The 15,402-nt window shown below is 35.8% G+C and overlaps 1 protein-coding gene across 2 annotated transcripts in view; it reads right to left on the bottom strand.

Moving 5' to 3' along the window:
• The window catches only part of LOC143182683 (uncharacterized), a 506,678-nt gene that overhangs the window by 479,417 nt on the left and 11,859 nt on the right, over positions 1-15,402 (bottom strand). For both annotated transcript variants that reach the window (XM_076383871.1, XM_076383872.1), the window contains exon 2: positions 7,141-7,191. In XM_076383871.1, coding sequence (XP_076239986.1) covers positions 7,141-7,191 — 51 coding nt within the window. The remainder of the gene's footprint in view (positions 1-7,140; positions 7,192-15,402) is intronic.

Genomic DNA, 15,402 nt, shown 5'->3' with positions numbered 1-15,402 from the left:
TATATGTTATCGAATTTGCTGAATTTCACTTGAGTTTAATTTTTTTACTAACCAAATATGATAAATGAATTCTGGTAAAATCTCACAAATTTTGTTCTATTCAGAGGAGAAATGGAAGCTATCCTAGCGAGTTCCAGTGCTCAGGATAACAGGCCATTTATGAACGTTTTCAATACTTTGCCTTTTTACAGGATTAAAATTTAAACGTGAATGGCGAAAATTCGGCACGAAAGGGGTTTAAAAGTTGTAACTTTTTGTTATGGTTTTAGCTAAAATTGTCTACACAATTTCGGCTAATACCAGAAAGTGCATGTATAAAAGGACTTTTAAAGAAATGTAAATGAATGAAAATGCATGCTATAGATCGCATATTCTTATACATATTTCATTAAGTAGATTTCAATTTATCAGAAGTATTAAATTACGTATTTAATAGTACTTTTGCAAGGAAGAAATTAGTAATCATGCCAGTATTTAGAAAATAAATATTTAACCAATTCTTTTACCTGTCAAGAGTGAATAAATGTGTATTTCTTCTTGATAGAATATGATATGACAGAATGATTAACTGATGTGACCTTATTTACCCAATTATCTATATCGATTATCTTAACATGAATGCAAGCAAAATATGACAGCAACTTTGATCACAAGATACTCGTCGGCAGCCATTAGCATATAAATAGGTATTAGAAATACGTATGGTTTAGCATGATGCTGTAGATGTCTGCCCCTCGTATTACGTGCATTTCGTAGGTTAGTGCAACCTCCAGGGCACAATCTCTCTCCATCGACTAGTTGAATTTGAGTTCATGCTAGTTACCATTCACAGACATTTCAACGTTCATCGGCCCCTTCCTTGGAGATGGTATACTGGGGTATAAAATGAAGGTTTCTAATTCCGTATAAAATATGCACATTGCTAGTAGCACTGATGAATATTCCTCAATCCTGTTGTCGAATATCACGGTTGAATTGGTAGCTTCTATTCATAAAGTGACTCAGTCAGAATAAAAGGCAAGATTGAATATTTCGAATGAATGTATTAAGTTGAAATTTCTTTCTGTGATTTACTATAAAAAAGTTATGTACCTCTGGTATGTAAGATGATATGATATAACGATATGATAAAAAAATGTGTGAGAAAGAAATTTGAATGTATAGAGTCAGCTAAGATCATAACTCTTGTTTGGTAGTAGTACAACGCGAAAATTCTGAACAGTATTGATAATGAGCCTTAAACTATAAATTTATAGTTCAGTAAAAATTGATAAATTAAGCATTTGATAGCTTACAAATATTTTCTAGTGTAATGACTAACAAGTTTTACAATTAAGGTGAAAAAGAAGGCCGTAGGACGAACGAGTAAGTAGAAAAGGACCACGTGTGGTCAGACGCTTCCCGCTAGCCACATAATGCAAGCTACTTCCTCGAAAAAATATCTTAAAACATGGTTCCCTGTTTCATTTCATATACCTGATTACTTATAAGAAAACCTGATATTTATTTATAATTTTTATAGTATCTTATAAATTTGTATTTTTCTTCTGAAAAGAGGGATTAGAGAAACATTGCTTTCTAATTTCTTTGGAAATACAAATCTTAGTATACTTTTGGCTTGCTTCTAATTGTCTTAAGATACTTTTTCGAGAAAGTAACTTCTACTATGCGGTTAGCGAGAAGCGTCTGACCAAGCGCGGTCCATTTCTACTTGTTTGTTCGCTATGTGATCTCCTTTTTCGCTTTAATCGCAAGACTTGTTCGCAATTATGCTGTGAAACATCTGTAAGATCTCAAACACTTAAATTATACATTCTTATTCTACTAAGAATATGTAGTATGAACCTTATTATTAATATGGTTCAGAAATTTCGTGTTATACTACTGTCAAAAAGGAGTTATAACCTTAGCTGATGTAATACGTTCGAATTTTTTCCTTACACATTTTTTACCATATCATATCATCTTGCATACCATAGTAAAGCAATTTTTTTCGCGTTAAATTGCAGAAAGAAATTTCAACTAATTAAAAGCCTGCCAAATTTTAACCACACGTCTCATCCTTCAACAATCAAGTGGTACCCAATACCGCCAGAAGATAGATACGAGAGCTTTAAGGACATCGTTCCACGATTCGAAAGAATGGCGCATCAAAAGGTAATGCATATCAGGCGAGGGTCCAGATTGCATCTGACAGACTATCATAGAACTCGCTGTGCATTTCCTTCCAGAAAGGAAGGTCGCATTTCCTTTTCGCGAAAGGGGGGAAAAAATACGAGCACCCTCGTGCCTCCAAGAAGCTCTTTTCCGCGAGGATGGCTCCTCCCGACAAGTCGCCTCGGAAAGCAATCTCGCGAAATTGCGCCGCGCGATTTCACGTCGTTTCGCAGACGTTACCATTCGCGTTCCCGTCGTTCCCTTTCCTCATCCTTCGAGATTCGCTTGCACGAAGGGCAGGGCAGCATCGAACCAGGCGAAACAAAATAACAATCGAAACATGATCCACAGTCGTGAGAGCTCGAGGAGGGAACGAAGAAACACGACGAGGATTAATACTGTGAGCCACGGGAAGTGCAGTCTGTTGTTGCTGGAAAATTATCTGAATGCATTGAGTGACGACACTCGTTAAATGGAAATCGATTCTTAGCGTGGAAAAGTGGAATTAAGAGAATATCAATCATTCAGTCAATTGAGGGATGATTGATAGGGATGGAGTTGGAGATACTGTTCTTGAACTGATTCACAGAATATTTGTCAGTGTTTACTGCAGGCATAAGGCCGATAGAATTGGATTTTTATTTACCCCTCCAGCAATCGATGTGGGGAATGGGAATAATGTTATAAATTGGATACGCCTGTTCTTTCATTTTCTTATGTAGGTAGCTAGTGCTTGAGGGAGTTTATGTGGTTTATGATGTAAGAGAAATTTGTGTTGGAAAAGATGAAAGAGGGATTTTATTTGGGTACTTTTTCTTTGTTGACTCGAGTTACCTTCTCTCAACAGAGGGGAAGTCTTTTGAGAAACTTTAGGAAGACGCTGTATTGAAAGAGCTTTAAATTAAATCGAAGTAGTAATTACTAAAGTAAATTACAAGTAGGAAATAGAAATATATATATTTTCTCTTGAGATACTTTTCCTTCTAAAGTTTGTGAACTTGTTTATATAGTTGTGTCATGTTGAAAAGACAATTCAGTACTAAAATATTACGGTGAATTTAATTTTCTTCGTGTGAAAGTATCATTTTTATTTCTTCTGATATAGATTAAATACAAACACCAAAATTAAACGTTTTTATATTTCGCTTGTTTAATGCAAGTTAAATGCAATATACCTACATAATACATAATTAATAGTTGATAATATTAAGTACAGGTCAAATTAAATTATTTTTCCTCTGTTTGTATTTAAATTGCATATTTCTTTTCAACCTGAACTGTCTATTTCATAAAGTAATACACTGAATGTGCATTTAAAGGAGTAAATGAATATTTTGATATAGAAAGTGATTGAATAATGGAACTTGTTAATTGCAGAAATTTATCAATGAATGCCACTTCTGCAAAGGTATACTGTCGAAGCAATTTACTGAAGCAGAAAAATTGTTTTAATTAGTAGCATCGAACTATCAGTCTTCCAATCAATACTGTGCTCATTTTAAAGGAAGGAAGAATTTATATTATTTTGAAAAAACGTTTAAAACCAACATTAATTAATTTTCCTATTCTAATATATATCGAACTTTAATTAGAATGTGCCATATATTAAAGAAACATCAGAAACTACGTCACACATACGAGTCAACGAATTCCTCAATAAATTAAGGTCACAGAAAAATATCATCCAGTATAAACAGTGAATATTATATTAATTTTGTCATTCCTAATCAGCCATTCTTTATGAGGAAAGTATTTTCTGATGACATCGATAGGCGATTCAAAACTACACTCAAGTAGGATATTAATAACCCATCATGGTTGGTCTCTGGTGTACACGAGGAGGCTGCAATAAATGGCCCATCGGTACTTTTATCAACCTATCTGGGGTACGCTTGTTTTCGTGGTAATTTTTCCAGTAACAATGTGAAAGAGACAGGAGGAGATGCTGGCTGTATCCCTTTGTTCTCATGGCTGTCGTCTGTCTCGTGAAAAAAGTAGGCCCAGTGGGGATTAAAACCAAGCATTCGCGTGTAGCGGGGTCAGATCGCGGGGGCAGGTATGCCATTTAATGGCTCTGTTCGCTCGTGTGCGTGTTCGACACACGCCTGTCGCGTGTCACTCACACGGGCAGATTTTTTTCATAATGTTACGTATGGGAATGGTCCAGCACGCAACGCTGACTTTTACACGAAAACGAATTTGCTCGCGCGCCACTGCGAGTCATTTTATTGAACGTAATGGATATTATTGTCAGTTCGATGGAATGTATCGAATTTTTGCATTATTAACATTTACGAATGGCGCTTCGACGCTCCGCCGATCTGTCAATAATGCTGCTTTACGAACGGCTGACACAAGAGTCGAACTCGAGGCAAGCGTGAATTATATTTTAATTTCAAACACGATGGAAATTATCGAGCCTGTATTTGAGAGTGCAAGTTCGTCGAGATCGAAGCATATTCATATGTTACCGAAAATATTCGTTAATGCTACGTTTTATTTAACTCAATAATGCGTAAATGGACATTATTATGGGCTCTGTATGAAATATGAAAATACCTTTGGGGTGGATGAACAGTTTTTCAAATGGCTTGTGTGGTAAGCAGGAACTTTTGGGGTGGAATATAGATTATTTTATTGTGTATATTGTGATTCGTTAAAAAAACGTTATAATGCACAGTAATTGGATTTTAGATATTAATATCTGTATATTTCAAATCCTCCAGTTACCTCATTTTCAAAGTCTCCAGTTTATAAACTTTTCGAAGTGATAAAACGAACAATGCAACTCTCACTATTATTACATTTTAAGTTATTGGCAATAAGCTTCTAAAATTGGGTATTGAGAAATTAGAAATTTACTACTGAAACGAGCCACTGGCGTCAGTGGACTTGTCTCATATTGTGCCGACAAACTTAATTCCCATATCTATGTTAATCTCCCTTGACTGTCATCTGTTTATTTATTCTTACAGACACCAGTGCTTTAATACATTACCAGTGCAAATGTATTAAAAATAACTTACCTAGCACCACAATTTCAAACAAACAAACGCAACGATTATTATAACTTGCAATCAGTATTAACTAAAGTCACAATAGATAGCATAAAATTCAAGTACATTGATAATATCTAAGATTGAGTCGTCTCACTCACAGTGGCATCTCTCCCGGAATTGCCCTACATTAACCTAAACGCACCCCTTGTATACACTACAAACGACAGCCATCAAACGGTGCAAATTACCTGATGATTATCCCTACTGAGATAACAAGCTCCTTCTAAATGACGTTCTGCAATTACAACTTAACATACCCATCGTACACTGAATACAGTCAATTGACAATCACCGAACCATTGAAACAGAAGCTTCAGAAACGACAGCATTGCAAATTCGTCTCGTGCATGTTCTCAGGTACGAACGAAGGGGCAGCCGACCCTCTCGTCGGCGGCAACCTGCGACTCGCCATCCCGCTGTTATAAATGACGAGGCGTCCCGACGATGCCGTCGTTTTCCCTCTCTCCCGATACTTTCGCGGACAAATACGAGAATTCGGCTTCCGCGAAAACTAAAGTCGTAAAGTTATACGCGTTCGCTTCCGGTTGCACTCGATTTCACGGTTCACTGCGTCCAAGAGGCATACAGGGTGTCCCAGGTTTTATGTGGCAAACTTTGTCAGTACATTCTGTGGGTCTGGATAAGAGAAAAAATGTTATATGAGTATAGGTTGTTTAGCAGTTTATTAGAAAGTATTAAACAGGAATAGGAAATTCGAAAGCTTAGAGCAAAGTAAGATGTAGAGGGAATGTTTAGACCAGCGGTTGATCAATAGATCTTTCTGGTTTTGTTGAATTTTGCACGTGGTGTGCCGACTAAGGTTTAGCTCGAAGGACCAGAGATACCGATGAATTCTAAGTTGTATCTAATCTTTATTTTGATGAATCTTACTTTATACAAAACTGAGTTAGAGGGAGGAGAAAATATTTAGAAATAGGAATCCTCGTAACTCCTTAGAGGGAGGCCTGTCTGGGGTAGGTTATGCCCCAAACTCCCACCACAGACATGGGAGGGAAGCCTTCATCGGCAGCGCGTGGGGGTAGTGGCTAGACTCCGTAGGGTGACATCACCCCGGAAAGGCCCAAGGGGTGACGGACCCCGAGGGTAGCGCGCTAACGGAAGACGCTCGGGTTTTATGTTTACGATACGTCAATTGCTATTGAGCAGAGACTCGGGACCCTAAAGTACATGTGTTCTCCAGATTCATAAAACGATGAAGTGATTTCTAGGGTCTTTACTCCTCAATTCAAATTAACAAATGATTACCAATAAACTGACAGTGTGTTTCTTCAAAAATAGCAAGCCCAATTCGTCTGTATCGTAAACCTAGTCTACCAGATGTCACACAATTATGATCGTCTTAACAGGGAACATGTGTAATTTTTTCTGAAGACAATTTGTGCAATTACTCTCAACAAGTACTTTCAAATACAAAGCCTGCACAGGTATTTGTAGTCTTCGAATGAGGTAGGAATTTACTTCACAGAGCCACTTGCGTAGGCCTAAATGGCGAAGATACTGGAAGTTTAATAAAGCACTGAACAGTCTATTTCCACATAGAATTTTCTCTTATCTAGATCCTTAGAATGTACCCACAAAGCTTGGCACCTTGAATCTTGGACACCCTGTACATCGCGGAGAAGAGAAAGGGGTGTGTTCACCTATTTCAACTTCCACCGAGGAAGCCGAAGAAGTGGCTGGCAGAGGCCTGGCCGAGGGGGTTGGAAAAGTTGTTTGGCCGAAAGTACGAGGAACTCGGTCGCTGGCATCGATCGAGCCCGCCTAACGAGCTCCTGCTAACTAGTTTGAACGCAGGATCGTTGCCACGGACACCCTGTTTGCATTCCCCTTTTGTCCCGCAAAAACTGAACGCCAGCCACGCGGCGTGGGCGGAAGCGGCGAGCACACTTATGGAAAAACTTACCCGCGCCTTCGGCGTCTGCTTCAGCCCGATAGCTGGCTGGCTCCTGTTGCTCTGTAACAATAATTGAGAACGTCACGGTCAGCGAAATTAATTAGCACGTTTTGTGACGGTAATTAGGCCAGGCTGCTTCCGTGGATCCTATTAATATTCAACGCGGTGCACTGTGGAACTTCGGTCATGAGGTTGGTCTGTGGCTCGGGGAATTACAGTTTTCCAAAGAACTCGCGTCTTAGAATTGGATGGTAACAGGAAGCAGCCTCGCTGAACGACTACATTTTAAGTACTTACGTGACGGCGAGTTATGGACAGGGAGCAATTGTTTCTGCTGTTTTATCGAGATTATTGATACAGTAATTGGACTCTGTGGGAATGCGCTCGATGTACTGGGAAGGAATTTTATGGGAGACAAGGGTAGTTTAATTAATTTGATGTTTCAACGATGGCTATTATTTTGTAAGATTTATGGTATATGAGAATTACAGAATTAAATAATTCAATTTTGTTGGTTGAGAATAATTTTTTGGATAATTGACATAGAAGCAAGAGATTGTAGTTGTTTTAATTAAACACGCACGTTTCATAGTGTTTTTTATTAGCTATAATTCTGTTTATATTATTTTCATATATAAATGTAATACAGTCCATTAAATAAACTTAAAGAGTCGTTTAAATATTGTTCAAACTTTAAAAGGAAAGTTTGGTAATGGAAAGATTACTGTCTAAGAAGTTATGTCAATAATTAGTAGAGGTATCTTAATAAAGAATCGAGTGCCTGTTTAGGAAAAAATGTAGAATCAAAGACTTTATGTACGCCATTCTTAAAATATATGGCTGAGTACGAGATGAAGACAATCCTAAAATATGGGGTTTATAGCTTCTCTTCAAAAATTCAATATCTTGAAATGGGATTAACTCGAAGGGATAGACGTCAAATAAAATTCTTTATGGAATTTTTTCAAGGCTTTCTCACTATTTAGCATTAATGGACTGCTTTTATGAAGAAATCGCATCATTTCTTCTTAAAATTCGTTTTAAAGAGTGTCGTTTAAAACTTTGGGAAAATTACATTTCGCAGCAAACTTAAAAGTTTACTAATTTCGTACTGAAAAATTCTTTGGTCTTTGAATTCCCGTTGCTTTATAAAAAAAAATCATGAAGCAGTTAGTCAGAGCTCATTTTAAAGAGCAAAGCTTCTACTTTCACACCCCTGAATTGAAATTTTCTGGACGCCCTCGAACACTCAGCTGCGTGGCGTGAAACAGAGGGTGGTTTCTCTTCGAACATCTTTCAAGTTCAAGCATTTGTATAGAGATTAATAAATTTTTTTCGCGATTTATTTAGAGGTAAAATTAAAAGGGTATTCTCCCCTTTCAGAAGAGGCCTTAATGTGTGATCTGCGATTTTTTTTCACCGAGTTATCGCAGTCTGAATGAACAGTGTGACTCTGATATCAGAATAGGGTAATGATCCAGAAGACGAAAAATTGTCGGCCTTTCAGTTACTGTAGCCTAGCGAAAAAAAAATGGCAAGAAGGCAGACCTGGGCTCATTTTTAAGAGCAAAGCCTCCACTTTCGTGCTCTAGAATTGAATTTTCATGGCGGTGCTTTTCTACTCGGAGGCGCGGTGAAAAAGGGAGGGTGGTTTTTCCCTCGAATATCTTCCAACTTCAGCCGCCTGTAGGGAGCTTCATAAATTCTTTTTATGAACCGTTTTAGGGTAAAATTAGAGGACAAAGCTCTCCTTTGAAATGAGTGCTAGAAATCGATCTCCAATTCTTTCTAGCCAAGTTATCGCGCTTCGAATGTAAATTGGTTCGCCAGGATTAGAATAACACAAAGTCTTTTCATTTAGACCGCGATAACTCGGCGAAAAAAAATCGTAGACTAGTCAACGAAAGGTCTTTCGAAAAGGGAGACTTCCATCTTTAATTCTAACTGAAAGTTGAACGCGAGAAAAATTTTGTAAGCTCTGCACAGACGTTGGAAGTTGTTTTGCGACAAACAACCCATTATTTTTCACCCTGAAGGCGAGTACAGAGGATCGCTCGAGAAAAGACAATTCAAGGATGTAAAAGTAGAGGCTTGGCCCTTTAAAATAATCCCAGGCTCATCTCCATAGGATTCTTTTTCACGAAATTTAAACAATTCAAAGATTGGCAATTTCTTCGATCTCTGAATTATTGCCCGATTTCGAGGCCAGTGGCTCACTGTTCATTCAGACCGTGATAACTCAGTGAAATAAAATCGTAGTCTCTCGCCAAGATCTCATTCGAAAGTAAAGGTTTCAGCCTTTAATTTCACCGTAAAACGAATCGCGAAAAAAATTTATTAAGCTCTCTGCAGACGTTTGAAGTTGGGAAATATTGGAGGGAAAAAACTCTCTTTTCCTTTCTCGCCTCATATCGGAGTAGAAAAGAACCTCTGGGAAAATTCAATCCAAGGCTGTTAAAGTAGAGGTTTCGCTCTTTAAAATAAGCGAAGGCTCACTGCTGTACCATTTTTATTGAAAAAATTACAGCAGCTCAAATATCAATAATTTTCCTATTCTAAATTAGTGATTTCGTAATTTTGCTGCAATTTGTAGTTTTACTTTAAATTATCCTCTCAAGGGGTGGTTTTCAATTTACGTCCTTTATGTAATAAAAATTTGCAAATTATTCCTTAGTTTATCTCTACATACATCAACGTTGTTTAAAAATTATAGAAAAAATAACATAAAATTGGGACATTGTCGTATATCAAATTTCAAGCTAAAAAGCAAGCCACATATTATGTAATATATTTAAAAATTAAACAATAAAAATGTACCAGTGTTCTCTAAGAATAAAAAGATGTTGCGCATAAGAACAAATACTTTATTCAAGAACCATAACAAAAATTTCAAGCGTGAAGATGACACTAAACATCACAAACATGTGCTACTATAACACGTTTCCCTCATTTCCATGCATGGAGTATTTTAACAGATTATTCTGTTCGTTTAATGTTTAAAAATGCTGCGTAAAGTATTCACCGTGTAAACGTTTTCGATATAAAACAGATCCAAGCAGGTGTCCGTTAAAAATACCGCTGCTATCGCATCCTTTTTATGGCGTAAGGGATGTTGTTTCACAGCATCGAATAAATTCGCTAGAGGAAGGCAACGCGTCGTTCTGTGCAGTATCGTTGGTCGTAGGAACAAACGATAAAACGATAAATTCAGGAAAACTGTCGAACAGTGCAGCAGAGTCGTGTCGGACGATCGCTGAAAACACGTAAATCTTAATTGGCCAACTGTAGCGAAGCGAAGACAGTGACATGGTTCAGCTACAGAAAGCTCGAAATTTTAGAACTTTCCTGTGATCCAAAAGCAATCGAATAACTGATGATTTAATGTAGCCATCGTTTGCAAGGTTGATATGCATGTTAATTAACGTATTCCTAGAACGATCCTCGAAAATGCTTCCTCTCGTCTTAGAGTGCTTGTTAGAACTCAACGACGATATTAATTAGCGCTGGAATTGATTACTCACCCAATGCGTATTGTAAGCTTCACTACTTTAAGTTTTTGATTAATATTGTTGTATCAGGAACTGGCAGGACAGAAAATTGTGCGCTTAATAACAGAAATTTCTCGAGTATTTTTGTAGGAAGATTGAGTGTGGAATGAAGGAGCAGTGACGTGGGATGGTACGAGATGGAAAACTTTGTCAGAATGTTTTTCCTCATTTTCTTGCTAATATAACTTTTTCCATTAATTAATTTAATGTTTATTGCACGTTGCGTGTGACCCTAGAGCTCCACAATAGCACGTTGAATATTCTTTCTATATTATTACATTTTTTAATGTTAAGAGGTTTAATAAAGGTGTACCTACGTGTTCACTTTGCTTGAAATTAAAACTATTTTTGGAATTTTAATTTAATTAAAAATATACAACTATCATTTTTGTTACATGAAGTACCATGGAATGTTCCATGGTTAACATAGCACATTACACTTTTTAAAAGTTAGTGAATCGCACTTATCTTTCAAATTAGAATTCATATGTGAATTTTATTAATAGAGCGTATATGTACATGTACTGATATTTTATGAACATTTGTGCAAATGTTTAGATGTACAATTCCATTCTGTGGCAAAATGTTTAATTTAATTTAACGCTGGGCATGTCGGCAAGCTGTTGGGTCGCATCTACTCGAGCAGAGAACGTCAGTTTGTTAAAATTTTAATTAGCTTTCTAGCGTTTTAATGAAACCATTGTTCCAACGAAGGATGCAAAGCATGCAAGACGATTTTTAATTTTCAGAGTTGCTGTTAAGGCAGCTACACTTTTCATCAAACATTCTCTTTACACTTTCGAAATATCGATGGTACGATATCATGATAGAATTTAAATTTCAGTAGCTTCTCGTGCTACTTTTGTACTATACCTTTTGTCTGCTTTCCAATGAGATACTAGGAATCTGGATGACAAAATTGCTACGTCTCGTAGCAGAAACTCAATGATGAGAGATCAAGAAACAACCAACGCAGTGTGTCAGTCACAATTGAGTGATGTATCTCCATTAATTTCCCATAATTGTATCTGCTAATTAGCCTAATTGCTTTGTTCTGCATTCAGCATTGTACGAGTAATGCTAGATTCTTCCCGGCATGCTCCCTTTAGTCGAATTGCCCCTAAGTTGACCACAACAGTTGCTATCTTCAAAGCGTGGTGTTATTTCCAGTTCCTAATTAGAAAATTACTTTACACGAGTTTTGTGATACTTTACACTCATTACAAGTGTAATAGAAATTATCGTAGAGTGTTATTACCATCAAAAAAGTATGTTACATAGCTCCTATGATATTAATAATTATTTCATAAGACAGAATTTTGTTAAATACCTGCATAGATATGGAGATATCGCAAATTTATATTATAACTAAGGAATTTTCTCCCTGCCACTTGTTGGAGTTTATATGTTAACCTTTTTTATATGAAGCTTAGAAGAGTAATTATTAGCCATAGTTTCTAATTCTTTGACTAGTAGATATTTGGAAAGTAAAGTGAATTAATTGAAACACAATTTATTATCATACATTTAATGTAAATTTTACTATTATTATTAGCAGGCGAGCAGATACTCATTGAAGTATCTATAAATCTATAAATCTATAATATCATATAAATGATTTATAATGTTGTTAATTTTAGTCAATTCTTGTTGAATAATATTACGAATTGTTATAACTTCATGAATTCTAAATAATAAGTACTATACCTGAAATAGCATAACCTCAATTAAAATTTCTGCTATTCTTTCAATTTAAGGTTAAACAGGAATTCAAATAAAAAATAAATCACACTTATTTATTATTTTAATTATAGAACACGTAATTACTATAAAAATGTACACTTTATATTTACATACATAGCACAGGAAACATTAAATATACAACATAAATTAACCACTAACATTATTTTGTATCCTTCTTATAGTACTTCTGCTTCTAACTGACTTCACACATTCAATTATTCAATTGCAGATATCTAGAAACAAATATCAATTAATGTTTCATTGCTCCTATGACATTCAAACGTTTCAAAATTGCGCGCCTAGTGTTTGCGCACCTAGTGTTTGCGCGCATAAGAGCTGCTGCAACCTGATTGGCTGACTCGAAGTGGCGCCTCGCAGTCGTGCGCAGCCGTTGAAGGAGGAAGACGCTTTCAAGTCAAGAGCAGATTTTTTGTCTTTTTACGCTGATATTTTGCGTGTCACACCTTGAATTACCGAGAATGAACATCGCAGAACTGCTTTGAACGTATTTTGAACAGTTTAACCTCAAATGAATGGTAAGTTTCTGAAATATATTAGCATTTCATGTGCCCCACGCTGTGCTCGATTCAGACATGTTCGAACTTGCTCTCGTGGTATGCTTTGACAGTAATTTGCTATTAGATGCAAAGTTTCTGTGCTGTACATATAATTTCATACGATAATCAATGAACTAGATATAATATACCATTTCGTGTTTAACTGAATTTTGATATCACTACGTAATTACTTCATCAAAATTAACGAGTAGAATTAAATTAAATTCGTGACAGGGACACATGTCTTTCAAATTATAATACATATTTCGTTTTAATTTATACAATTTTCATATATCCTCTTGTATGTATTGTCGTAGTTACGTTCGAATAAAAGGAATAGGTATTGTTCGTTTTCAATATTACGTAGCTAAGTCGCCATATTGACTGTTTGAGCGGGAATACAGAAATTAATTTCAAGCTAGCGATTGAATTTAGTGAACGCATGGTGGCGCTGATTCACGATCTTGAAGCTACTATACGCTTAATTTATTATATTGATATTTCTGTATTCACGCAGGAAGTAATAACGAAATGTTAATTTTAAATGCATTTTCGAGTCTGTATAATTTAATAGAAATTAATAGTGCAATTATGTATTACGTTCAGTGACAATGGCGCCATCTGAGGGATCGTCCTTGTCACTACGACGCGAAAAATGCAACTGGTTAACCCGCGATTAAAAGTAACTTTTTACAGGTGCATAATTGATGAGCGTGGCAAAGTGCTGGGCGTTGTTTACGGACTCGAATTGTGTTTGCTGTGCTAGACGAGAGGAAATTTCCAGCAGTAATTTAAGGTAAGAGATTCAATTCTTTTGTGAGACGTTTATGTGTAGGCTGAATTTATTAATCATTTAACAGAGTTGGCTAGTGTTGAAATAACTATTTGATTATTATTACTCAATTCATTGATCAATTATTATCATAATAATCAAATCGTATTCACACTATAAACGTCGTTGGAATTAACGTTGTTTATTTTATAATAATAAAACGTTAATTGAATCACTTTACTTGTATTCAGCAATGTGCATAGTGTGTATACAACAATATTTTTTCGTATGCGTTGATATTAAGTGTATTAAATGTTTGCTATTGAAGTGTTTAATTTATCCAATGCAGAAAAATTTGTGCATGTTTTTTATTTTATTTTTTAATGGTTAATAGATGAAATTAAAAATTAGATAGAAATTAGGCGAAAACAAAACTCGTAAGTTTAATCAATCTTAGTCGTTTCTTACCGAGTCGGTCTTTTGAATTTGGCAAAGACGTGATGCTGCTCGTTATCACTCTATTTATAATCGCTCGGAGTTTTCTATGTAATTGTACGAGGTTAGGCCAATGGTAATATTCGAGAATGGCTCGACCTAGTTTCGATAATTGTGCATCGGTCCGTTTCCTTTAAGTTGCTCGATTCTTCCTGTGTTTTGTCCTCCTCCTTTCTCGACCGTTTTTCTCTCGGCTCATTTCTACGTTTTTATCAGCCGCTTAATCGCCGCAATCCGGGTCGTGCCCGTAAGCTTCTCGACCATCGAGGCAACAGCCAAACGATTAAGGGAGAAACGTGGCCTTTCGTGGGAATTTCTGCAAGGTGTTAAAAAACGTAGAGGGACATTTCCCTAAGAATAGTTTGGATCGAGATCAAAATAATGAAATAAGTTAACGCGAAAGTGGGATGCTAGTTTTAATTATCAGACACTATTTTTCCCCCTTTTTTTTAAAGAAAATTGTACCTTAAAAGAAGAGAAATATAGAGATTCATCAGCAATAATTAATAAAATAAAAATTGCTGATTTTTAAAAGCTTGAAATAAATATTTGTATTGTCCAGGTTCAGTTGGAGAACCGGAAAATAGAAGGATGATTTGCCCTCACTATTTTGTGTTATGACGAACTGTAGAGGGATTTCCATGAATACAAGGACAAAATTTACCATATTCTATTTATTGAGCCAGGGAAACCAACGTGAGTACACTATACTATATGCTTTAAAAAATATTTTTGCATATCATGTTTGTTGATTGTGCTATCTGAATATATTATATTTGTGTTATTGTGTATGGTATGAGTCATCAAAATTTAGTAACCAAATATTGAAAGAATAGAATGTGTCTTAATTTTAAACGGTGGAATCCAAAGAATAATTGAACTTATTTTTTGAATAAATAATCAGAACGCAAACATGTATCTACGTACATATTCTTTTATTTATTCTCTTAAGTCTATCATAAACCAAATTGCATAATCATTGTTTCATGAATTTGGGAGGATTTTGAACTTTAAACTTACGATTAATATTGTACTATTTATGTGCAATTTTATGAGCAAATATTGCAGATTTCTTTTTCTAAATTAAATATTTCTTTCTAAATTAAAAAATTGTACAGTTGTAAATATTAAGCTACAGTGAGAATTACTAATTTAA

This window comes from Calliopsis andreniformis, chromosome 8 (assembly GCF_051401765.1).
Source record: "Calliopsis andreniformis isolate RMS-2024a chromosome 8, iyCalAndr_principal, whole genome shotgun sequence".
Classification (NCBI taxonomy): domain Eukaryota; kingdom Metazoa; phylum Arthropoda; class Insecta; order Hymenoptera; family Andrenidae; genus Calliopsis; species Calliopsis andreniformis.
This window is presented reverse-complemented; position numbering and strand designations above follow the sequence as displayed.